This window comes from Erithacus rubecula (assembly GCF_903797595.1).
Source record: "Erithacus rubecula genome assembly, chromosome: 4".
NCBI classification, from domain to species: domain Eukaryota; kingdom Metazoa; phylum Chordata; class Aves; order Passeriformes; family Muscicapidae; genus Erithacus; species Erithacus rubecula.
In genome coordinates, this window is record NC_136686.1 from 33,283,213 (window position 1) to 33,309,488 (window position 26,276).

Consider the following 26,276-nt stretch of genomic DNA (forward strand, 5'->3'; position numbering starts at 1 on the left):
CCCTGCGCCCCCCGTCCCGCCCGGTCGCCGCCCTTCGCCATGGAGACGGCGGGAACCCCGGGCCGCGGCGGGGGCTCGGCGGCGGGCAGGCCGGCCCGGTACAGCACGGGCACGCGGGAGCTAGTGAGAGGTAACGGCGGAGCCCACCGTGCCTCGCCCCCAAAGCAGAGCGTCCCACCGCGGGCCGGCAAACCGGGCGGGCCCGTAGCTGGTGTGGCCGCCCCAAACCCTCATCTTCCCCCTCGGGTTGGAGTTGTCAGGGGCGGTGGCCCCAGGGCGGGTTCCCCAGCCCGGCTCTGCTGCTCTTCATGGACGCGTTGTGTTTTTCAGCGATGATGGAGGAGATGCACCTGACGCATTCCCACAAGCGATACCTGATGGACTATGTGAAACGTGAGTGAGACCCTCTGGCTCTCCTGCCCGCTGCTGTGCTGTGGTGAGGAGCTTTTGCATCTCGGCTTGAGACGGGGCATTTGCCCACAGCCTGCTCGGACGGGCAAGTGCTTTAAAACAGCAACACAGCGGCTGCTGACACATGGGGACAAACGGGGCGAGCCGTCCCCACGGTTCAGCCAGGAAACAAAGCTGTGACTTGAACCGCAGTCTGTCGTGTCCAATGGCCAGGGTGAGACGTGGGGCTCTGAGGTCTTTGTTTGTGATACTACTATGGATCAACAGGTAGACCTGCTGGCAATGGCCCAGAGGCATCCATCCTCTGCCTGATTTGCTGTTATTTTTGGTTCGTCCCCCAGGGGGAGATGCCCTGCCCCTTCAGAGATTCCCCCCGTCCAGCAAAGAGCCGGTGCCTGTTTCCAACCCAGCAGCCTGTCAGCCACGCAGGCTTCCAGCTAGACCACTCCTCCGGCCTGCCAAGGTCTGCCGGGCAGGAGATGCTTACACCCGAGAGAAATTCAAGCCACAGCCCACACGTAAGTCAGCAAAAATAAATACACAGTGATGCCTGGAGCCTCTCTTCCCCTTCTGTCCATCCCCTGCCTCAGCAGTGGCTGAGATTGTGTATCTGAACTACTCCATGTCCTCACACTCTCAGTCTTCAAAGATGCTTCAGAAATGGATCTCTGAGGGAACACCTGCTGTAAGTGCTCACTGACTTGTGCCTGCTAGCTGGGGGGCGTGACAGGTGATAGGGACCTGCACAGTCCTTGAGTAAGAACTGAGCACTACACATTTTTCTAGCACATAAATGTGAACCACACCTCTGATTTTGGTTTGGTGGGCCCTTTACACCTGTGTGGTGCTTGCACACAGTCCAGGGATGGACTGATGTTAATGAAACCCTTCCTCTGGCACAGTTAGCAGGAAAGCATTATGGTCAGGCTTCTCCATGAGGAGGCATGCTGATAATAATGGGTTTTTTTGTCCTTTGGCATTCACAGGAGATTTGGAAAAGGAGAAGAGAAGACTTCAAAACATCTTAGCAACAGGGAAGGATGAGGTGGAGGATGAGGTAGCAAAGGTGTTTGTTTGGAAAAAGGAAGAGGAGATAGCTGAGCCGGACCGGTTTGAGGAATGTACGTCTTTGTGTCCCCAGGAGGGAGGCAGGCAGGAAGCCTGGGAAGCCAGCTCCCTCTTAGGACTAGGGTGGCAGGCTGTGTTGCCAGTAACCTGAAGCCCATTACAGGAGGAGCCACAAAACCCTGTTTCCAAGAGAAAGGACTCACTGCTGTGACACTCAGATCCAGTCATCCTCACAGAGCTTATACTGCCGAGGTTTGCTGGCAGATAGCTCTCTGAGCTGCCCACACACAATGCATCCTGCTGGCAGGGGAATAGCCATGGGATGTGCAGGGAAGCAAGTTCTGTTGGTCCTTTTCCCAGCAAGCATGACTCAACATAGACCAGGTCACTTGACAGCCTGACCACATTTGGGCCATTTCATTCCAGTACCACAGCAGTTATACTAGCAAAGCTTTAATATTGAGCAAAATTTGAAGCAGTGAAAGACCTTGGGCTGCAGAGTACACTGGGATAGCAAAACCCTGTTTAATACCTCTCTGTGCTTGAACCTTCAGTGTGTGTACTGCCCTGCAAGCCCTTTGCCAGCCAGGACAGCACAAAGATGGGCAATGCTAGAATAACGTGTACAGAAGGGGTGCTTTGGTCCCTGCTGCAAGGAGCCAGTGCAGCTGGTTTCACACCTGCTTGGTAGCCTTCAACACTTGTCACAAGCTGAATGTTGTCCTTGACACATCTGTGACAGGATTTGCATCTGCTGGGTGCAGGACTGTGCTGCAAAGCAGCAGCTGATGATCCATGCCTGGTTTTGGATCATTGCAGTCACTGGGTGATGCATGTCAACTAATAAGCCTCAACAGCAGGTTCTGTCTCTATCCAGACTGGTTAAATTTCCCACAAGCAAAAGAGAATTGTCTGCATAAAGAAAACTAGAAAATTACTGTTCCTGGAAGTCAGGGAGTGGTAAGAAGTTGGGCAGAGGGGACATTTCCCATTATGTAATGGACTACTGAGGTACTGTGATGACATATTCAGCAAGGTGAGTGTTACAGCAGATATCACCCTGCCTTGATGGGACTGCTGCTCAAGCAGAACTAGGAAATTGGGGGTTCAGATTAGACAGAAAACTGTTTTCTTGCCTTTTAGCTCCATGCTGTTTCCACAGTTCTTTCTCTTATTCACCAGTGATGAATGAAATTCAAGAGAGGAGGGAATTCTTGGCACAGATGGAAGCTCTAGGACAGGGCAAGAAGTATCAAGGGATCATTCTCAGTGAAATCTCACAGGTATGCAAGGGCCATGGCTGAACAGTGCATGGAGGGAATCCCATGTGTCAGACATCATAAAGCAGAGTCTTCTCTCATACCTGAGCAGGGAAGGGGGCGGAGAGCTGCTTCCCTTCATGGCACAGCTCAGGCATGAACTTGGCTTGCTTTCCATCTCTGCATGTAACTTAATCATGGAAATAGAGTTTTTGTTCTTGAGATTGGCAAAAGAAGGGAAAAAAAGCTGCTAGCTTTCTCCCTGCTCAGCTCTCCCCTCTTTGTACTTTGCAGAAGTTGCATGAGATGGAGACCATTGACAAGAAGAGAAGTGAGGAAATGAGAAACATCATGACAAAAGCCTTCCCTATTGGGAACAGATCCAATCTCCAAGACTAGGCCAAGGGCAAAACACAAGTGCAATTTGTTCCCACCTATTCTTCCGAGACTCTCAGAATTGGAGGCTGATCTGTGTCTGTTTCCAAAGAGGGGGCAGCACCATCTGTTGCCTGAAACTAGAAGGCAGGACCAGTTTGTACATAAACAGTGAGAGAAGTTGTAAAATCCTTCCCACACACAGGATCCCTTCTTGCTCAATAATATTAAAGACCTGAAAACATATAGCAACAGCTACCAAAACATGACAAAGCAGAGCCTTCTTTTGCCTGTGCAGTGCCTCAAAATACAGCAATCCATCCACAGAAATGTCATTCCTTCCCATCTACCCAGAAGTGGAGGTTTCTGGTGATAGCACGAGAACACGCTGCCACCACAGCTGTAACCTGCTCGCTCCTGGCCCTGTGGCTCCAGGAATGTCTCTGGAGGAAGATGCAGCTGCACAGCCTTGTACAATCACAAGCCCTTGGCATTGCTTCAGGTCACTGTGGCTGTGACCTGCAGCATCAGCAAACCTCTGGTGGCAGCACACTGGGCAGAGGCTCAGGAACATATCTGTGCCAACAGGGACAGGAGATTTGAGATTTCACCCCAGTGCCTGCTACTCTTTGCTGTGGGTTTGCTGTGATTTTTTGGTTCCTGAAAACATGGTATGCAGACTAGCCACTCTCTTCCCACAAACTGGAAATGGCTGTTTGCTGTCCTCATAAATACTTGCACCTCTGTCCTCCAACAGACTGAAGCATGATGCCCTGCTTTTCTTGTGCAAATCCCAGTATAACGTCCAGTTTCCAATTTCCTGAAGATCTCATCCTCGGCTTCTTAGCAATACCCAGCCATTTTCCAAAGCCAGGCAGCATGCCCTGGCCCTGGGACAGCATGAGTGCATAAAGGAATCAGAAACCTAATCCACAATAATTTTTTAAATCCAATGTTTCTTTTATTTCTGTTCAGGTGAATGGAAGTCATGGAGTTAGTACAGTATAGTTTACAAATCGAACTTCTGACCGGGCACACAGCCAAGGGGTGTCAGCTGCAGCAATCCCAATGGCCTTTGGCAACAGTGATGCGAGAGCAGGCTCTAAAGCAGATTTGTTTCTCCTCGGAGAAGAGTTGTGCTTTGGGATCTCCCCTCCCCTACCACTGCTCCTCATCAGCCTGCTGGGTATGGCAAGGGTGAGATGGCATTACCAGCGCAGGGCTGAGCTGGCCAGCTCCCAGCCATGGGGGCCACGCTGGGATTGAGGAGGGGCTTGGGTCCCTCTGGTTTTGGGAAATGAGGATCCCTCTCCAGAATGCTACACCAGCCACCTTGCAAGGCACTGCTCTGAGAGCATTTTGGCTAAAGCCTGTTGGGTTTGTAGAAGAGACTGCAGCAGATGGCTCAGGGCTGGTTATGTCTAATTTGCTAATGAGGAGGCATGAATAGCTGACCAACCAAACACCCATGAAACTCTAATTCAGACTGATCCAATAATTCAATAAATAACTCATCATCTTGGAAGTGAAGGCAGGAAACAAAAATGTAAGGAAGAAGGGATGGTTGGAAGAACACTGCCCCCCCATTCCCTCCTCTGATGTACACACACGCACACACATGACAAATAAAATAAGGGGTTTAAAGTTTTAGGATAGGTTTGAATTCATCTAGTAAAGGATGTGTAAAAAATAACCAGCCACATCTGCACACTTTTAAAGTATACACAGATGAAGCTGGGTAAAGGTCAGTTGTGACCACGCCTCTCTCCCCTGCCGCTCAAGGGTGGCACTGGTGAGCAGGGACACAAGCTTAGTGCCCCTCACACGCACTCAGTCAATCTTGAGCTTTTCTGCCTTTGCCTGGGAAAGGAACAGGTCCTCCCTCCCCAGGAAGGCAGCAGAGTCAGCAGTGTTTAGCAGCAGTGGGGTTCCTGAGTAGGGCACGTGAGCTACATCCTAGCAGCTGTGTGCCTCCCCTTGGGTCCTCTCAGCCTTGGGACGGAGCCCACCCACCCCTGGCACTCGAGGGAGGGGACAGCTCAAAATAAATAGGGCACCAGTTGTTTTTTTGGCTATGGCTCTAGAGCCTTGTGATGCAGAAGTATTTTCTTAACCTTTTAGTTTAGGCAAGTAAAACCCAAAGGATCCTGATTCTAATGTCAGTTTTCTCCTGAAGTTAAAAATGGGACAGAAAAGGGACAAGAGTGGGCAGGCAGGGAGGGACAGGGAGGGACAAGGAGGGACAGGGAGGCCCAGTCCCTTCCTGGCAGAAGTCAGAGGCACGTGGAACTGTCACAGTTAGAGCGGGAGAAGGGACGGGGTGCAGTTAGTGCAAGTTTTCCCACAAACACGAAACTCTTTGCTTGTTCTCTGTTAATGACAAGAGATATGTAACATATTCAGATATGTTACAATTGGGTAACATATCTGAAAAGCAAATCCATCTTCTCCCCACCTTGTTAACAAGGCTTCACGGAGGGTATGGTCATGCTCCCCCACAGCCTCAGGAAGGGGAGGGCTTTGGTCATTCTTACCCACTCCCTGGGGTGGCAGCTCTGGTGCCTGGGGAGGGAGCAGGGGGAGAGGCGAGCCAGGGCCAGGGAGAGGTGAGTCAGGGTTCCCTCACACTGCTGGTCTTCCCCTGCTCTAGCTTTTCTCCTTGGGTGATTTGCTCTTGGAGTCATGCTTGTTCCCCAGCAGCTTAAGCACCTTCATGGGCTTGAATTTGCCTTTCTTCTTGCTCTCGGTCTCCGTCTCCTTGTGAAACTCTGGGGTTGCAAAGGGAGGTTGTTACTGTGGGATGTCAATAGTTGTACAGACAATGGGCAACGGTGAGAGTCATGAATCAGAGCCCTCCACTGTATGCACACTTCCTCAGATAACAGGGGTGTGCAGCACAACTGTGCCTCTAACTCTGTTGGCCCTACATGAAAGTCTGCCCATTCTACACAGAATAGATTCAATCTCTCCTGCACACAATTTCACAAATGGCTCATGCTGCCCCTTACTGGGGTCAGCAGTGAAACATCACTCCAAAAAGCTTCCCATTTGTTTCTTACCTTTCCTTTTAATCATGGCTTCCAACATTTTATCCTCCTCCTCTTCTCTGAAAGAAAGAATGGGAAAGAGGTCAGGAATTCAACCATGAAAACAGCTGCTGTATTGTTTAAGGCTGGAGAGCCTCCTACTTAGAAGCCATAGAGGGGCAGATCCATCACTGTCTTGTGAGCATTTGCAACCAGCAGGACAAATCCCACATGCTGCACGTGCTGTCCTGTCTTTCCCACACAAATCAAAGAGACAAGGATTGCAAAGCCTGGGAAAGACATCAGCAGCATGGACATCTTGGGACACTCCCACAAGGCACTCATGTGGCACTGAGTCATACAGGGTGTGCTTTTCCCTTCTCCCCCAGCCCACCCCATTCCTCACTCACCTCTGCCGGTCCTCATCCAGGCAGTTCACAATGGCATTCCTCTGCTCAATGATGGTCACCAGCTCCTGCATCAGCACCTTCTCCCTCCCTCGGTCATCATCGGTCCAGTCCTTCTCTACCCAGCCAAACCCCAGGGAAGGACAGGCAATTACATGGCTGAAGGAGCACTGAAATTCAGAGCTTCAGGGCAGAGATCTCCAACACAATCCCTTCTACCCTGCCATGTTGCAGGGCCAGTTGGGCTAGCAGTGCTGTGGGGACAGAGCCCTGCATGTGGCATTCCCTGGGGACAAGAGGAGCAAGTCCTTGCACAAGGCTGGGACATATGCTGAGATGGGACAGAGCCTCTAGAGCCAGCTGATTGCATTGGCATCCCTACAGATCTGCCTCTCTTCACCTGAGATCCGTCTAGAGAGAGAGGAGATGATGCCCAGGGGAAAAATGATCCTTGTGGGTCCCTTCCAACTGAATATATTCTATGATTCTATGAAACAAGGGGTAAGCACATCAGAGTGGTGCTTTACCTGGCTTGTTGAGGAGGCACCGCAGTTCATACTCCACGTCTGACTGTCGCTGCTCCAGGTTCTGCTGCTTGAAGCTGCAAAGGAAGGGGGAAATGTTGGGGAGCACTGCAAGGCTCCAGAGAGGCAGAACATCATCCCAAAGTACAGGGTGATCTTGGAAAGAAACAGGATGCTGATCTTGTCCTGTATAGCCAGGGAGCCAAGGACCAGTAAGGGCCAGCCCTGGCTGCTCAAAGCCTTCCTGGAGTGGATGCTGCAGAGGCTCTGGTCAGTGATGCTGTGGGTCAGTTCTCAGTGCATCTGGACAGACGTGCTTGCCCTTACTCCCTCCCTTTCCTAGGCAAGGAGGCTCAATCAGGATCTCCCCTGGAAGCACCATTTCAGGAGGGCTGAGAAAGGGTTCCCCTGGAGAGTCAGTGCCTCTCCACACACCTGCACACTCACTTACATGTAGATGAGCTCCGACTCGTGGCGCACCAGCATGTGCTTCTCATGGATGAGTTTGAACCAATCCACAAGCAGGCTGTCCTCAGGGTTGTCTGCCAAGCAAAGGGACAATTCAGAGCCATTCCCAGCCCTGGTGGATCCCATTCCCCTGCAACAGGCTGGGCTCTGCTAAGCCAGAGGAGGGACACTGGGCTAGAGCCAACCCAACCTCAGCCTATTTCTGAGGCCCAGAGAGACCCTTTCTCTTCTCCACCTGTTTCCATTCTAGGGACATCTCCATGTGAACAATCTTGGAGGCCAGCACAGCCTCTTGTGCTCTTCCAACCCCAGCATCAGCAGGGAGGAAGTCACTGGAGGCTGGAGAGAGGGCAGCCCTAGGGTCTGTCCTGCCCCACACCCACAGACAGCCCAACCCACATACCATTCTCAGCACTGCGCAGTTTTTCCTCCAAGGCCACCCCACGGTGCTCCAGCTCATCCAGTTGATGCTCAATGGCATCCATCTCCCCATAGATATCTTCCTCAGGGATGTACTGATCTGTCTGCACCTGCCAAACCATAAATCAGACACTTTCATTACCAACAGACTCCAGTTTCCAAGGGTAATTCAGAAGCTGGTCAACACTAACAAGTGCAGGGGGACAACAATATATTCCACCAGAGTGTGGATCTAAACTCTCCACCCCACTTGTAGCAAAGGAAGATCATGGTGCTTTCATGAAGAAGGTGTATCCTACACACCCTCCCCCCCAGCCACAGCCAGCTGCTGCAATCCCTGCCCACACATGCATCAGCAGGGTGCCTGCAGACTGCTACAGCCCTGGGGGATAGCACAGAGCCAGCTTTTCCCTCCTTGCTCCCCAGGGCCCTTTTACCTTGCGTTTGATCAGTGGGAAGCCATGGCCTGGTGCAGGAGGACGCACAGGCTTGGAGCCCTTGGGAGGTTTCTTTGCCGAGGGGGAAGCAGCAGGGGACGGTTTCCGATTGAAGGGGTTCTCTTTGCAGGAAGACTGGAAAGGGTAGACAAAAGCATGAGCATCCAGGGAAGGGAAGGGATCCCAACAGGTGGGAATGAGCAGACAGGGTAGTGCTAGGGTTTGTCCTGCCCCACAGCCTCCTAAAGGAGGAACACAACACACATCTCCACAAGCACCTAGTCAAAAAAATAACTGCTCCTGTTTGACATCAGTTTCCCAGCTTCTCTCTCACAAGCATGCTGAAAGATTTCCCTTCATGGTTTCCTTCCTAATTGCTCAGACTACATGATATCCTGCCTCTTCTCTAGCACATGGGGTAGGCAGAGTACAGGCAGAACCACCATTTAACACAGGCCTGAAGCTTGCTTTCAGGGGGTCACACACCAAGCCTATCAAAGGGGCAAGCCTGGACTCACAGATCCCCCGTGACAGAATGATGGATGGAGAAGAAGAGCCCTGTGATCTGTATGGGGAGAAGGTCATCATCTCACCTTCAGCTGTGGTTTGGGTGAGGAAGATGTCTTGGGGCTCCCAGCACCCCCATCTGAAGCCAAGAGGATGGGTGTAGGGCTAGCCCCAGCTGGAGGCTTGGGGGCCAGCCGGCTGGGGCTGGTCTTTAGGCTGCTAGTGGAGATGCTCCTGCTGGTGTGCAGGGTGCTGGGCTGTGTCTCCCCACTGAGGCTGGCCAGCTCGCTGGAGGAGGAGAAGGAGGAGTTGGTGGAGAGGCTGGCTGGGACAGCTGGGCTCTCACTGGAGGAGACGCTGGCCAGCGGTGCATCCGCGCTGGAAGTCTTGGCAGCTGTTGGCATGTGCACAGTGGGCTCGGAGGAGCTTTTGGGCACTGAGGCCTCATCGGCGTCTCCCAGCACCTTGGCTGAACTCTCAGAGTTGATGCTCTCGAGGCTGAGGGCTGGAGACGGGGTGGAGGATGATGGCTCAGAGTGTGACAGCCTGGAGACGGGGTGGTGGACTGCAAAGCAAAGGGAGAGCTCAGGGAGGAATGAAGGGACAGCCAGGACAGAAAGGGAGGGTGGCATACACTGGAGGCAAGGGTCAGCGTAAAATCTTGCCTGCAAATGCTGTGCTCCAGTGGGTAGAGAGGACATGGCTAATGCAAGCTAATGCAACCATCAGTGCATAAAAGCCTGGCCTGCCAGGGTGATACAGAGGCACCTGGGAAAGGGGGACTTCAAGGGGATGCACAGGGGCTGCAGAGGAGGGATAAAGGAATGGGAGGAAGCTCACCTAGCGGGGAAGCATTGGGGGCTCGTGGAGCTGGCCGCTTCTTTGCCTTTGGACTGCTGGTAGGAGTGATGCCATACCAGGGGTGGAGAGGTTTGGCAGCAGTCTCGCTCTGCTCCTGCTCAGGTGTGCTCTTTTGGGTGTCAGCACTTTCCACTTCCTCCTCATCCTCTTCCTCAAAGGGGTTGTATGGTTTGGGCTCTGTTGTATCAGACCTGCTCTCCTCACTTCTGGCTTTCCCCAGCTCCTCCCCATCCTCCTCCTCTGAAGTCCTGCTTGGAGTCTCATGATTGTTGCCTGGGGGAGGAGGGGGAGCTGGCTTCTTCTTCGGCTCTGCTTGCACTAAGGCCATCCAAGGTGGGTCCTTGGCTCTTGCAGCAGCTCCACCACTGGTAGAAGAGAAAGAGAAATTGAGATAGCAGAGACAAGATGGGGTGGCAAGGCATTGGAGAGGGACTTAGCTCTTGGAGGAAAGAAAGGATGAAGCAGGATGTCTCCCATGCAGAAGCAACTTTCCCACCCAAGGTTTGCCCCAGGCTTCCCCAGACACGTCTCACTCTCTGTGGGCAAACCTATGGGCCCTAGGGAAACACAGCCTGCCTGACTTGCCTGCTGGGCCCAGTCTTTTGGTGTCTGAATATTACAGCCTCCACCTGCTAAGCAGTGGTAAAGGCTCAGCTTTATGGGCATAGCTAGTCTTTCCACTTTTCCCTGACAAACCCTCCACAAGGCAAACAAATGTCCCCTTCTCAGCACCCACAAACAAGGCCATTTCAGAAGGCATTTGGCAATCTGCCACAGAAACACCTTTCTGAAGCTCCAAACAAGAGACAAATGCCCCGAGAGGTATGGATGAGCACAGCTTGACCATGCTGGGCTAGCACCTATTAGACAAGAAACCTGGCCAAAGCCTATATCCTCCTAAGGGCACGAGCTGATGGAGGTGGGAGAGAAGACCACAGCTGTCCTGTCTCCGTAGCCCCACCTAGCTATGGAGTTTTCAGGTGATCTGCAAACAGACGGACGTACCGATCAGAGGAGCAGGGTCTCCCTCGAGGTTTTGGGACTGGGGGGCTGGGTTCAGCTGCTCGACCTAGAAAGACAGAGTCAGACTGTCACAACACCAAAAGGGCATGAAGAAAGAGGTTAAATCAACATGAGGCACCTCTTAGATATCTTCCCACAGGAAGTTGGCTATTCCCATTCACTGAAGACCTCATGGCATTTCTCCCACAGTCGATGGAGCCAGCCAACCCCAAACATCCCTTTCTCTTTTTCTCCCCAGTTTACCCCGGGAGCTGCACCTGGAGAACTGACATGCCCCTCTGTTCCCACACCTGCAAACTCCTCCAGCTGTACCATTTTCCCTGCACACTGGCTTGCTGCCTTTGGAGAGCTCTAGAGAAAAACGAGTGAGCAGACAGGCAGGAAAACTAGTATTGCTCTCCTTTCTATGGGGAAGGCTGGCAACTGCTGGCAATCAAAGACCTGGTGTCTGAGCCCAAGATTTATCTGGAGGCAGAACTGTCAGGCTGCAGAGAAGGAAGGGAACTCAGCCAACCACCTTGGGCACTGAGGATGTAGAGGGTAACCCCAGCCACCACAAGCCCTCTTACCGTTCACCATGCCGGGCCCACACTCGCTGCCCTCGCCCTGCAGCGTGGACCTGGGCCGGGGGACAGGGTGGGAGGGAGGAGGGGAGAGGGCAGACACATCGGTGGCCCTCCTTGGAGCTGGGGTGGGGCGTGAGTCTCTGAGCCGTCCATCCAGCGTGCTGCCTTTGTCCTGGGCGAGCCCTGCAGGCTTGCTGGGGAGTGGAGGCCTGGGGGGAGTTTGGGAGACAGGTGCCCCACTGCCAGCGTGAGCAGGGGCTGTGGGTGTCTCTGCTTTGCTGGCTGTGCTGTCCTTCTCTGCTGGGCCAGCAGGGCTCTCTGCAGGTGCAGGGGGCTCTGTCGGTGCAGGGGTCTCTGCCACACTGTCCTGGGAGTCACCATCATCCTTCCCCACCTCTGCTGCTGCCTGGAGGGCATTCTCTCCCATGCTCTCAGCCCCAGTCTCAGTTCTTGGCTCTGCTGACTGTCGCTCTGGGCTGTGCCTCCTCTCTGCCTTCCCACTCACGGCCAATTTACCACGGTGCTGTGTGCAGACAAAAGTCCCTGCCTCTGCCCCAGGCTTGTATGACCCTGGGAGCAGTGTGCTGGAGCACTCCTTACACCTGCCAATGAAAAGAGAGAGCACCATGAGATGGGGAATGCTATCCTGTCCTTCACAGAAGGCAACACACCTGGAAGACCCTTGTAGGGACACAGAGTTAGTTCTTACCCCTGCTATTAAATCCCAGAGTGCCCTTGGGGCAGTCATTTGGGAAAGAAGTAGAGAAATGTAACTGGGCCACTGTAGGAACCCATGGCAAGTTCACAACTCAAATACTGCATGCATTTGAGTTCTTCCTTCATCTCAGAAAGGATTCAATAGATGTGGAAGGGTGACAATTGGTATTGGGACATGATGTGGTCTCCACACTTGGAATGGGGAGAAGGATCAACCATTCACAGACATGAAACAGTGAATATCAACTCGAATTAGGGAGCAACTGGTTCAGAACTGGCACAGGGAGGCTACAGGCTGCTTTGTGGGGGCCAAGGGTCATGGCATGTTAAAGAACTGTCAGATAGATTTGTTTGTAAAAATAAATAATAACATTACATTAATTTCAACTTGGGAAATTACTGCATTGGAGGCTTCCAGAGTATTCAGGAGAAGAAACATACAGGCCTGGCCTGGTCTCATGCTCAGCCTCAGTCATGCTGACCATGGCATCCAGCTGGGCCACAGCATTTGGCTGGAAAGATAAGAGCATTATGCAGCAGGGCCATCCTTACACTCTGCCTTGCCTGTTGAAATTGGGTTGAGCTTCCCTGTCCTTTGCTGTCTGCCACATCTCCTTGGATCATCCACTCTTCCCCCACTGAGCCTCTGAAGCTTCCTAATGAAGCCCTCCAGGCACAAACCTGATACAAAGCACTGGCAACCCAGTCAGTCCTTCTCCACCTGGGAAGGGAGGTGGATAGAATATGTGAAAGACAGCCAAAGGCAAGGGGCTGATGGAGCACTCCCATGAAAATCAAGCTTGTTTCTTCTTGTCTGAATACCTGGTGCTTGCACCAGCTGGCTGCCCTATGCTGCCAGCAGATAATTTTGGCAAGGAATTCTGCTCTGGACATCCAGTTGACTGGGATTTCCTTTGAAATGGACAGCAGAAGTGTGAGGACATAGGGACTCTGGAGAGAAGGGGTATGATGAAATGAGGTGGAAAACTCAGACAAGGTGAGAAAGTGGTTTGCTTTGGGTTTATCTCCATCAGCTCACGGTAACCACTGCCACAGGACATTTCTGTCTGTGAATCAGCACAGGGAAAAAAAAAACAAAACAGAAAATAGACAAGAAAAGAATCAGGAGACAAAACATTTGGGATACAATTACAGGGACCTCCCTGCTCAGTCTGAAGGGCCATGAGCTGTGCCATGGCAGACATGGCACCTCTCCTATTCCTGGCCCATGAGGACAGTGAGAATGTTGCACCTGCATCCCAAAACTCCTGCTTTTGTCCCAGCTGCAGATGGGAAGCCTGATGGGCCCCAGCTCAGCTCCCCTCCTGTGACACTGTTTCTATAGCACATCCCCAACTGGCTTAGGCAGGTGAATGAGGCCTCCCACATCTTCCCAGTGGCTCGATTTTTCTGTTCTCAGATGCCAACTTTTGTCCTGTGGCCCATGGGAAAGATCTCATTTCCTCATCATCACAGCAGGGAAAGCAAAGTGAAATGATTTCACAGGTGCTGCAGGTAAGGACCTGCACTCAGGGAGTAACCACAGAGCTGCTGACATGTAAAGCCTCACTCCTCAGTTTGTTAACAGTCTGCAGCTCTCCACATGCTCCCTGGGAGCTCAGCACCACCCAGGCAGCATGGAAGCCTGTATATCCAGTTGAAAATGTGGAGTGTAGGTGGAAGGAGGTCTGTAGGATGATGTCATGGCTCAGACCTCAGTGGAAGGTGAAGGGGGGTGGTCCTGGGTAGGCAGGTGGTAGAGAAGCACAGCATCCTTTTCTATGAATTCCAAGGAAGTGAAGTGGGAAAGCACAAGTCAGAAAGGGAGGCAAGGAGCAGCATAGGAATGGAGCACAGGAACACAAGGAGCTAGTCAGATCCCTGGGACAGGGGGCTGGCAGGCAAATGGAACCCCTTCACTGTCACTCCAAGCACTGCTGCTCACGTTCCACGCTGCCCAGGGACGCAGGTGGGGTGCAGCAGGCCCCAGAGTGCCCCAGCAGCCTGGCCTGACGTACCTGAAGCACTGGCGGTGGTAGAGCCTGCCCTCGGCCAGGTAGCGCTGCACCAGGTGGACGTGCTGCTGGCAGGCTGCGCAGGTGCTGCTGAGCTGCCAGCGCTCCGAGGGGACATCCTCCTGGGACACAGCACACAGCCAGCTCAGCGAGGGCCAAGCTGCTCCCCAAACCACGGATTCGCCAGAGCAGCTGCTCCCCGTGCAAGGTCTGTACTGAGGGCTCGTGGCACAGCCCAGGGGCTGACCTCAGGGGCTGACAATGCACGCAACAGCTGCCCTCGAGCCCAGCACAGCAGGCTGCCTCTTCCCAAATTAGAAGGGGCCACTCCAAAAGGTGCCTTGGTCCTATCTACAGCTGAAGGGCTGTGGAAGGGACTAATCTATACCCCCATGTACCAGGGTCCTGCAAAATATTAAAAAAAGTCCTATCCCATACAACTGCTATAATCTGAAATAAAAGATGTATTTTCTGCCCTTCTAGTCCTAAATTCCTGCTTTTTCCTCATCTACAGGGTTATCCCCACATAGGAAGGAGGGTGTCTACACCCTGAGTGGTTCAAGGAACCACCCAGCACCAATCTTCCCAACTTCTTGCCTGCCATGGACAAATTACAGTCAACAGACTCATAGAAAAGAATGACTCTCAGCAGGATCCCACGAAGAAACAAAATCCCAAACACCCCTCACTCCCAAAATACGCAGGCAGGCCTCTGCAGAGGTCCATGGCTCTGTGACAGGCTTTTTCCCATCTCCTCACCCACATTTCCTCAGGCTGTCTTTGAATCAAGAAATTTGGTACCTGTGGTGCTGAAGGACTCTCAACTGCAGCCACGGGCGTCTTGTGGGACAGCAGAGGAGGAGAGGAGGCAGCAGTTGGTCTCTTCATGGGCGGAGGGACGCTGGCTGGAGGCAAGAGGGAAGGAGGATCAGGCATGGAGAGCAGTGGTGACTCACACCACCCATGTGCGGGAAGGGGAGGGGAAAAAAAATAAAGTCATCCAGCCTTGTGACATAGGATGAGACCTGCCGCTCCCAAAACTTCAGTGCTTATTTTAGGTGGAAGAGACAAACACAGTCTAATAATGGGTCAGCTGTGAGCTGCCAGAGAGCCTGGCCTGCTGTGGATCCCCTTCTGTGGCCCAGGGATACCAGCCTCCCACTGCGATTTTATTTGCTCATCACATGCTACTTGGCTCCCTTGTAATTGACTGCCTCAGCAATGCTCAAAGCCCAGGGCAGCTGGGGTAGCTGCTGAGGTATTGTTGTGACCCACTGGGCCCCAGGGCTTCCAGGCTGTCAGCAGGTCTGTGAAGCATCTCTTGCTGTCAGGGCTGGAATTCACACACCAGGCCCCAGCAGGATTTCCTTGTCTGGGAGACCAGCATCCCTGGAGAAGCATATACAAGTGGAAGAGATTTATCTGATGTTGTGGCTACAGACTGAAACAGAGGAGACCTGTCTCAGAGCACTCAACTCAGGCTGCAGTTGCAGGGGCAGATGAGCTGATTTGAAGCATTCTACCCTGGCTCTACTCTCTCTGTCCTCCAGTCACTTTACAAATTCCTGTGTGATAAAAATTAGCTGTGGTAGATGGGGTCCTATCTAGATTTCTCCTATTTCAGTGGGTTAGGGCAGATCACAAAGGGTTCTGGTGAGCACCAGGGGTGGTGGCCCAACCCAAGTTGGCAGGAATGCAGCTGCAGAGGGAGGAGATAGGCGTTTCTTTTTCCACAGCCTGAGCTGTTACATCACCTCACACCTCTTGTGAAACCTCACCCCAATGCACTCTCTCTTCCAGGCCTTCCTCAGGGGCACCAGCAAGATGCAAGAGAGGCAGGTACCACCTGCTCCTCTCCTCTTCCCCACAAACAGCTCCCAGTTGCCACAAGAAGGAGGAAGCACAAGGTGCTGCTGTGTTTTCTTGTACTCAAACAGGGGCAAACTGGAAGCCTGAGGGGTGGGAGGACACTCACCTTGGCTCGGGTTGTTGAAATGGTTGTAGTACTGAGACACGTAGGTCATGATGCTGAGGCAGTCAGGGACTTTCATGGAGACCATATCATTGGGATCCAGCAGGGCTGGGATGCCCAGCTCCCGCTCTGCCAACTCAAAGGCCTGCAGGAACACCACACAGGCATTAAGGAAAGAAAATTTATGCTTCACAAAAAATAACAGAAATATCAAATTGAGAGGAACACCAGGGAAGGTTAAATAGTGAGCCTGTGGCATCCCTTATGGACAGAAGCTTCCAGACATGCTGCTTGACTAAAAAAGGTAGCAACAGAAGCAAGGTTCCCTTCCAGTTTTCACTGAAAAAAAAAACAAACACAGTGTTTTTCCAGCTCAGCCAGCAGTGCCCTCACTCAAGAGCCTGGCAGAGCCTTGGCTGGCAGATACTGTCAGTGACACTGAGCTCTACTGGGCAATGTCTCCAGCCACCCCAAATGCTCACCCCACAGAAACACTGACTGCCCATCCTTTCATGCTCTAGGGTGCCACACTTTCCCCTCCCACAATCAAAGAGCCATCCTGGCTCAACATCCAGCACCCTGCCATGCACATGCCAGTACTTTCAGTACTTTTCTGTGTCTCAGCAGACACAGAAACAAGGACACTGTGACAAGAAGCACCCATCTCCTCCAACTGCATACATGGCTACCCAAAAGGAAGGAATGCAGGAGGAAAAAAAGCTGTTGGAGAGTTTCCCACTTAGCAGTGTGTGTGGGCTACTGTCTCTACACTGGCCATCCCTCTGCTGAGCCAAGGGCAGCATAGCCACATTGATCTGCCAGGGACAGGTGCAAGATTATGGCAAGGCCTGAAGAGAAGTAAGCCAGGAGGAGATAAGAGTGGTTTGGGCACTGAATGGTGAGATACAGGTGCACAGGTAAAGATACTGAGTGTGGGTAAAGACTGAAGGTGCCCAGTGTCTGGGACATGAGGTGCTGTGCAGGGTGTGAGATATAATGGAAAGGAATGGAGAAACAAAAGAAAATGGATATTTGCAGTAACTAGCAGTGTAAAAATGCCCCCCATGGACATCCTAATCTGCTCAACCTGGCTTCAAGTTGTCTGGACTGAGTCTTACTGAACACAAGGCTGCAAGCAGCAAGGAGTGAAGAAAGACCCCACCTGAGAAGTCTCTATTAGGACAAGATACCCATTGTGTGGGTCTTGAATGGAAAAAGCTGCTAATGACTGAAAGAGGCCAACTGGTGTAGGACACAGCTGGACAGACCTAATCCTCTAAATCCCAAATCACAGAATTACAGAATGGCTGGGGTTGAAAGAAACCTCAGACATCATCAAGTCCAAACCTTTGCTAAAGCAGGTTCATCTAAAGCAGTTGACACAAAATCACATCCAGTTGGGATTTAAGTATCCCCAAAGCAAGAGACTTCCTCTCTGGACAGTACTCTGACACCCTCACACTAAGAAATGTTTTTCCTCATATTCAGCTGAAGAATTCCTGTAATTCAGTTTGTACCTGTTGCCCCTTCTCCTGTTGCTGGGCACCACTGAAGACTTGGCCTCATCCTCAACACTCAGCCTTGAGATACTTGTATGTAGCAAAACTTATCTCGGGAAGGTGATGGGCTGTGCCTTTCCACAGACTATCAGAGGGAGCCTGCAGCAATTATGTCTTTCTCTAACTTAAAAAAACCAGGGCTATTGCTGCTCTGTCCTATCACTAGCCCCTGGGGTTGGGCACCTCCCCATTCCACACTGCCTGTTTCTGCTAATGGCTCCAGCTGTCCCAAGCAGGAAGGGAACATTTGCAGACCAGGGTCTAGCATGACCTTCCTCCCTGCTGATGCCTGAAGTAAAATCAGCTTCCTGCTTCCATTGCCTGAAAATCCGGAAAAACTGAAGTCAAGAAAATGTTGCACCACTTAAATCTTCACCTGAGATGTTGTCCTGGCAACTATTAGGATAAACAGGCTGGAAGCTGATGTTTCAGATTCCCTTGTTTCCAGAGGAGCTCCTGCCTGTTACTTACAAACACAGATTTTTCTTACACCTTCAGCAGTGTCACAAATTCCTCACACACTACATGACCTCCATTAATACATTCTCACATCACTTTTTCCTTCTGTGCACTGCAGAACTGGGACTTACCAAGCGATTATTCTCATAGATGTCATCCTTGGAGAGAGAATCAAAGTCTCTGAAATGAGAAACAAAAAATAGCTACATGAAGTGCAGAGAAAACAATGCCCCTATGCCATCACATGCAGGTTCCCAGGACAGCCAATCTTACAGCAACTCAACACATAAGATCCTAAATAAACAAAACCTTGGCAAAGCAGATTTCAGGTTGTAACAGGACAAGGAAACCAAAGGGAAATTGCAATTAAAAAAAGAAAGCGAGTCCCAAATGGGTGGTGACCAGGAAATTAAAATGTAATTCTTGTCTCTTGTTACCCACTTCTGCCCTTGAGATTAAAGGCTGCAGAAATACCAGGGCCATGTTTCAATTAGCACCGCATATGGCTGCACCAAAGAGTGCACAACATGATCCCAAACTTGCTTTTCCAAGGCCACTGGCACAACAGTGAAGGATGGGGATACAGATCCCTCACTTCAAGAGAAAGAAGGGACAGATACAGGTGGCTCTAGGAGGGTCCTTGGACAAACCTCAAAGAAATTTGGGATGACACAGAAGATCTTAAACTGTACTTCTGTCCTTTTATTTTCCCAAACATTCACAGTGTACAGCAAACCATCCTCAGATGCAGCCCTTGGAGTTGAATGCAAGGTGCTCATGGAATCCCAGCAGTCTCCAACCAGGGAATTCATTTGTTCCAAACCATTTCACTTGTTCCCCTGGAGTCCTTTGGAGGTTCAACCTGGCCACAGGGACTGATTAGCTACCTTCATCAGGGAAGCAGAGGGCAGAAAGCTAAAGCACTCTGCAGGCTTTCAAAAGAGGGGGGAAATGCAGGGGGGAGTTAGTTATGCCTTTTGCGTGGGTATAATGTGTGAAAACAGCAACACGCTGCACTGCTTTTACAGCTCCTTCCTGCCAAGATCTCAGCTTTGTAATCAAAAACACCCCTCATGCAGCAGCCTGCTGTACCTGCCAGCTGGATTCATGGGAGGATGCAGTCCACAGAGGTTTAGGGTCAACAAACCACCCCAATGGATCACAGAGAGGTGCCAAAGCTTGGGAGATCAACACAGAAGGACAATTCCGACTAGAGGGGGGAATGCATTCCCTACCCTGAAGGTGGTGTGCAGGATCCAGCAGAGGTGGCACCAGAGAGGGGTACAGAAACCTCCTTCCTCCATCCCCCATCATTTCCCAAAGCTGCAGAGGAAGTCTGTGATGAGCTCAGGAAGGTTTTCCCAGCTGCCTACACCACCATAAAATCACACTTCCTCCGTTCAAAAGCAAGAGGCTGCCGGTGCTGTTTCCTCACAGAACCAGGCTGCAGCCGCTCGCTGCTGCGGGAGCAAATGCAGCAGACACACAGAAAGGTGGGCTGGATGTGCAGCTCTGGTACCTTCCTGAAAGCTCATGGGAATACATGCACAGAGCTCAGACTGCTCAAAATACAACTTCTCGTTCTCTACATGCTGGTGAGCAAAGGCTTCAGCTGCAGCCTATGCTTTAATGTCAGAACCACTGCCATTTTTGTAATTATAACTAGTCTCCACTGGGAGATATTTTTTCCCTAAGTTTTGTTTTGTTTTTGCCAAGAGAAGTCCTTTAACCTTGCAGTATCTTTTTTTCCCTTTTAAAGAAAATGCCAACTTGGAACACAGGAGAAGTAATGACAGCAAAGTTATATATCAACTGCCCTCTAAACATTAACGACCTTCATTTTGAATGCCTTCACTTTCAGGATATGGGAGTGGTGTAGCTGGAAGCTCAAAGACTTCTTGCTGGGCTGGGCTGGGAGAGAATTTTCTGACAGACGAAACATCATGCCCATTCCACTCTGCCCCAGCAAACCAAAGCTGTTTTAATAAACCAAGGCAACTCCATTAGGAACAGCAGATGCCAGCAGAGAGGATGTGAAGCTCAAGAGGCATCAAGGGGTTACCAAGCAGCAAGGGAATAGAATATTCTTTTCCACTAATGTAGGATTGCAGTCTCAGCTTTACCCAAGACGTTGAAGTCCATCAGTACAAGGCCCCAGGGATCAGTTTATTCAGTTCCTCTCCACTGCATTTTCCAGCTCCCTGTCTGATAAGCCAAGCAGGACCACACTGACCTGTATTGCTCCTGACACAAGCACTCCCATATTCCATTTGGTCACGTGGCATCCCTGTGGCTCCAGGCAAGCTCCCAGTGCCAATGTGCAAGGAGCATGGCCTCTCAGGCGTGGGGAAAAGCCACTCCAGACACACCCCTTTCCCTTTTATAAACTGTCTCCTCTGCTGAGAGCCTAGAACTTGCAATCTCACAATTCTGTGACATGTGGCTGCATGTCACATTATTTCCTTGCCCTGATCTCAGCAGTCTTTCATCCAGCCCTGCTCAGCCTCCTCTCCTGCCAAAATACCATTCAAGGGATTGGGTGTAAGAACAAGCAAGACTCTGGCTATCCCAGCTGAACAACTGTCTTGACTCAGCAAACCCCAGTGTTGTACCATATCCTGGAGTAATATTTCTATGCAAATAACACCCCAAGCACTTACCTAATTAGATACATGCACAGCCACTAAGCACTCCAGGGTTTAGGGCAGCTGCCAGGGAGCAGAGCAGATCCAGGGAAGGGGGAAGGGTGTGCCGTACAGCTAAAACCAGAGCAAATTCCTGGATTCCTCAAATATAAATCATGAGCCCTTTAAGGCAGTGCCACATAATAAGCCATTCAGCTTTCCAGGTCTTGTCAGGGAAATGCAGGCTGTACATGGGAAGGAACAAACAAGATTTGTGATCCTGCCTGTAACCAAACCCACGGCTCCAGGGACACAAAACAGCGTTTCTAAAACAGCTCTCATCTCCTGTTTTACTCAAGCCTCCATTTCTCCCAGCACTTCAAAGGCATGTGCCATACTCCTTTATTCTTCTCTCACCCCTGAATGCCAAGATCCTCCCCTGAGCGCCAGGGAGGCTGTACAGCTTGGGATGCTGAAAGATGCTCTTTGCTTCACTAAGCTGTAGCAAATGCCTTGTAAACACTAATTTCATGCTTCAGATTTCTAGAACACTGAGCAAACAAACCCATTAATCCTCACAGTCCACTGTCAAGTTGGTCTGGATGTTGCCAGCTTAACTGAGAAGGGAAGAGAAGAGATTAAATGTCTCATCACCAGATCACACAGCCAGCAGCACATTCAGAGGCTAAATCCAAGTTTCCCATTCCCCTGACTGGGACAGCAAGGCAACAAAGCCAAGTAAAGTGCCTACAACAGGAGAGTCAGGGATTTTCATCTGCATGGTTCAACACACAGGTCCTACAGGTATGCACCTCATTTTTGCTGGTCACTTCAAGACACCTTTAGCTGGATTCAGGAAACACTGAGGAATCCCAGTCTACTTCTTTCAAAAAGCCCAAAACCATAGTGTTTCCAAGAGCTCTGCAGGAGCTGCTCCAAAGCTCTCCAGGGCAGCGTCCCTCTAATGCCATTTGCCTTATTCCATGGTGGTTGTGTTCAAATCAGGGGTCATCTGGAAAACTGTCCTCAGTCTCACTTACTCACTTGGTCTTTCATGACAGCCTCTTCCTCAGTGTGTCCCCCCAGCACAGTAGCACAACAGGGGTGCATCAAGGCAAGGTCAGTAAACCTGGACAATCTGACAGCCACCACACCAGCATTGCCCAGGGGATCAGGGTGGCAGAGATGTCACACAGGTAGAGAAGAGCTTTAGTTCATCTCTCCTGTGGATGTGCCCATTCCTCTCCTCTGCAATCCCAGGGGAAGCCAGCAGGAAGCAGAGGAGCAGCTGCATGCAGAGGAACTCCAGCCTTTGGGGAGCAGTGCAGCTGTCTCCTGCAGGCCAGGGGAGCCCCGCACAAAGAAAGACCACTCAAGGTCAGAAAAGCACTGGCAGATCCCTGCCAACTCCCATTACTGGGCTGACTGAAAGCACTTTAGAAGAAAGGAAGGGCAACCACTTTTCCTCTGCCGTCAGGAGATTTACTGCCTCTGATCCAATCTTCCCACTTCCAAATCGGGACAGGCTGAAGAAGCTGGAATCAGATGAAATGATGCTACTCTCCTGACGGCAGTCTGAAAATCCTTCTACAACATGCCATGTCCTTGTAAGGCCTGGGCTTTGTCTCTACAATGCAGCTCGTACACTGGACCTGTGAACCATGTAGTTAGGACATCTGCCAGGGGCAGATTTAAGCCCACTGACAACTTAAGAGCAGCAGCCTCTGCTTTAATGGGATGGTAAATACGGTTAATGGGAAACCATCAGGTGGTTTTAGTGGTGTTTATCACAAGCTTTTACTGAACCTCTGCTTTTCAGTTCCCAGTTACTGTGCCATTTACAAAAAAATTAATAATTGCAAGTGTTTCTATCCTTTATTTGCCTCTTCCCACCCAACAGCCTTGTAACTGGTAGCACTTTCAGAGGCTCCATTCTAGCTAATCAGAGAGACCCATACTATCCCAGAACAGCAGGACACAAGACCACACAACTCCTTCAAGACCCAGAGTGATGGAAAGACACAATATGTCTTGCTCTCAGTCATCCCAGAACACCATCCTGAGGGTTTTGGGCAGTCACCTGAAACACAGCAGGTGTTCAGTTTCCAGCCTACCTGCTCAGCTTCGTCTTGTAAGGACATGGACTTGTTTTGCCCTCTCATGGACACCACAGCTCCACAATGGTGTCACAGTCAACCCTCCGCTTGACAGAGGTTGCTGTCAAGGCAAAAGATTTTCCTAGGACCAGCTCAGGCAAGATAACTTGGTCAAAATGGGCAAGCTCAGAGGAAGAATCAGCAGTCCCAGAGCAGAAGGTGACAGGGGACGCATCGCCTCTGCCGGCTCCAGCGGCAGGCAGAGGGGCCGTGCCGCCGGAGGCACAGCGGGGTGGGGCCATGCCTACCTGCCCTGCAAGGGCTGCCGAGGGTTAGAGCAGATGGGCGCCGGATTCCCAGCACTGCTGGGGCACACAGCGTTACAGCAGCAGGTCGGGGCAGATTCCTTCCAGCGGCTCAGCCAGTTTCTCCTGCCTGACACGGTGCCCCCAAGCAATCCCAAATTCACTGTCTGCCTCCTGAAACTCACACTCCCCCTCAGAGACACCCAAGTGGGGGGAGACTAGAGAGGATCAATATCCCTACTGGCATTTGCTTTCACTGTGCATCCATAGAAAACAAGCTAGAAGCAAATGCAGCAACCAGGCCTCTACACATTTCAGAGTGTCTGCCTCTGGCAGCTGGGAATGTCCCTGTACAGGACAGGCCTCCTGAAGTGTGAAAGCTCACTTCTTCCTGAGGCAAAACACCCCCGCACCCAGACACCAACACCATTTCTCTTCTCTGGTAGGCACTGCTCTCATTTGGATGAATGGACCTAGTCCACCTCCATGCTCTCAGCAGCCTTTAATCACAGGACTTCTGCTAAACCTGACCTTGACAGGTCTGCAGGACCAGGTCAGGAGGTCATTTGCTGAAACACAGAGTGATAGTGTTTTGGCTTGGAAGGGACCTGAAAGATCATCTGGTTCCAACCCTGCTGCCATGAGCAGGGACACCTTCCACTAGACCAAGTTGCTCAGAGCCCCATACAACCTGGCTTTGAGCACTGCCTGGGAATTACGGAATCCATCATTCCCAGTACCCAACTACCTCTCGACAGCATCTTCTTCAGCGCATCCCCTACCAGCACATCAGCATAACCGGGACACATCCGGAGACAACGGAGACACGATGTCTGAGCCCCTCATGCCCATGCTCAGGGAGCTTCCCTGCCAGCCCACGGCGCCTCCAACCCCCCAAACCCCTGCGGGCTCCCCGTGACCGCTGCCGGGCACCGGCAGCCCAGCCCCTGCAGGAAGGGGGTCCCAGCGGTCCCGAAGCCCCGCGGCCCCGCTCCCCGAGCCAGCAGCGCCCGCGGGCGGCAGCGGGGCCGCGCGTTGCCCGGTGCGAGCGGCGCGCACGGCGCGGCCTGCACTCACTCACAGGAGGTCGGGCCGGTGGCGGTGCAGGATGGCGCAGAAGGCCAGCCCGTCGCGGAAGGAGGTGCTGAGGTCGCGGATCTCCACGCCGCGGTAGCCCTCGCACTGCCGGCGGCACCAGGCTTGCAGGGCGCCCCGCGGACCCGACATCGGGGCGGCCGCTCCCAGCGCCGCCGCCGCCGCCAGCCCGGGCCGGGCGGGGCCTCCCGGGGCGGGGTCGGGGGGCGGGCCCCACACGCCGCGGAAGCGCCCGGGCCCCGGGCTCGGCGCCTCCCGGGACAGCACCCTCTGCCACCCCGGGGAGAGAGCTGGGCCTGAGTGCAGTTTAAACTGGGCTAGATTGAAAACCAGCCGGCACGCTGAGCTCTGGATCCCTCTCAGCCTTGGACAGAGGCTGCTCCAGGCAGAGGCAGCTCTCAGCAGTCCTAGGGGCAGAAGCCCTGGCAGTGGAGTACATCTGGGACGTAGGTGGCTCCCAGGGCAGGCTCAGGGCCAAGGGGAGCTTTGAAGATCAAGACACTTGGAGTCACAGGCAGCGCTTCACAGGAAGCCCTGGAAGAAGCGGAGGAAGGGTGCGATACAATCTCAGGAACCAGAGCGCCGAGGCGATGGGTTGTCACGAGAGCTGCTGTGCATGGTTCGACAAGCGGGGGAAGCACACTCTTAAAGGCTACTTTATTGGGCTTTGCATTCTTTTCACCTTCAACTGAGGAACACCAAACCGTCACACTGATGTTGAGCTTACTGCTGCCAGTTACAAACACTTAGAGAGTTCATTCGCTGCAGTTATTTTGTATGGGCTCTACACTCCTTCCTTCACTCAGATTCCCTGCGAAGCACCCTTTCTTCTACTCCACTGTTACATCCTACCCTTCTACGGTCCCAGAACTGTAACAAGTGAAAAATAAATCATCTGACTGGTTTGTACAACCTCCCCACTCAGTGCCCAAGATAAACTGAGGCGTAAATCACAAGAAACACTACTCTGTAGCAAAAAAAGGAAATGAAACATTGTGTCGGTTTTGTAATGACTGAGCTGGCTACTCAGCATCCCCCAGATCTGCCTGACGGCGTCTTCCTGATGTATCCTAAGGGACAGCAGGGTAAGGGAGGTTTTTTTGACTTTTCCAGGTTCCATAATTACACTTTAGCCCCTTCACAACTCTAGGTCAGAGACACACATGACCCTGTACAGTGGTTCCCTCTGACAAAACCACTGTCCAGAAGCACTTCCACTCACCAAACCCTGCCGCAGCAGGCGAGGCTCCAGCTCTAGCCACCCCCACCTCCCTCGGGAGCGCTTCCCAGCACCAGCCGGGCTCTGTTGAGGCTGCTGAACACCCTGCATTCCTCCGGCTTCAAGCAGTGCCAGGCACCGCAGCTCGCTGAGCCCATCTTTCCACCCAGTGAGAGCTGCAAGCTCCTCCTGGCTTTGTTCCACCAAGTGCCAGTCCTGCTCGGTTAGCCTTCGGCAGTCCCTCAGAGAAGCCAGGGACTTCAGTGCATGGTCTCTCTGCATCCTTTGGAAGCTGTTCTGGCAGATGGAAACAAAGCAGCAGCCCTGAGAACAGCCTGTAACCACTGGAGTGTTCAGATGATACAGATATGCATTAAAAATCTGTAATTCCAACATGCCAACTGGATATTAAAATCCCAGTAACACACTGGATTCCTTTGCTATGCCATGAATTAGCATTGATCATGGAAGTACCCACCAGGGTTCTCATGTTGTTTATCACATCCACCTGAGCATGTCCTAGGAAAGATTTAGGCTTTGGATAGTAAGAAAGTAGGGCAGTTGTTGTTGACAGCTATGCTTACTGTGCTGCTGTTGGCAAATACACAGAAGGAAAAGTGCCAGCCCTAAAATCAAAAAGGAGCAGATTCTGCTTGATATAAACACAGTTCCCCACAGGCTGCTGCAATGCAGTGGCAACTCAGTCATTTAATTTCTTAATGATATGGCTGCCTCAAACCCTCAGAACTGGAGACAGTGAGCTCCTAGAATCCGTAACACCAACAGCTAGAAGGCCAACAGGAATTGTCCATTTAATTTCACTGTGTTGCCTGTACCCTGCCCACCTGAGTTCTTGGACTTTG

The 26,276-nt window shown here is 51.9% G+C and overlaps 2 protein-coding genes across 4 annotated transcripts; one reads left to right on the forward strand and one right to left on the reverse strand.

The window, feature by feature from the left end:
- Positions 1-4: 4 nt before the first annotated feature.
- On the forward strand, positions 5-4,066 carry LOC306801151 (UPF0193 protein EVG1). Its single transcript, XM_079303905.1, has 6 exons — positions 5-130; positions 331-393; positions 753-929; positions 1,398-1,532; positions 2,662-2,762; positions 3,033-4,066. Exons 1-6 carry the CDS (start codon positions 40-42, stop codon positions 3,135-3,137), a joined length of 672 nt encoding a protein of 223 aa, XP_079160031.1. The 5' UTR covers positions 5-39; the 3' UTR covers positions 3,138-4,066.
- MICALL1 (MICAL like 1) lies at positions 4,050-24,403 on the reverse strand. Of its 3 annotated transcripts, none has more exons than XM_079303881.1 (16): positions 24,181-24,403; positions 18,206-18,254; positions 16,060-16,201; positions 14,886-14,989; positions 14,088-14,206; positions 11,356-11,954; positions 10,769-10,832; positions 9,743-10,128; positions 8,989-9,467; positions 8,396-8,530; positions 7,942-8,068; positions 7,522-7,612; positions 7,074-7,147; positions 6,550-6,664; positions 6,173-6,219; positions 4,050-5,881 (listed from the first exon to the last, which is right to left on the reverse strand). In XM_079303881.1, the coding sequence occupies exons 1-16, from the start codon at positions 24,324-24,326 to the stop codon at positions 5,760-5,762; spliced, it is 2,799 nt and encodes a 932-aa protein (XP_079160007.1). In that variant the 5' UTR covers positions 24,327-24,403; the 3' UTR covers positions 4,050-5,759. The 3 variants fall into 3 exon arrangements, with proteins under 3 accessions (XP_079160007.1, XP_079160008.1, XP_079160009.1); XM_079303882.1 differs by having other exon boundaries at positions 4,050-5,906; XM_079303883.1 differs by lacking the exon at positions 24,181-24,403 and adding an exon at positions 20,735-20,763.
- Between the last annotated feature and the right edge of the window lie 1,873 nt (positions 24,404-26,276).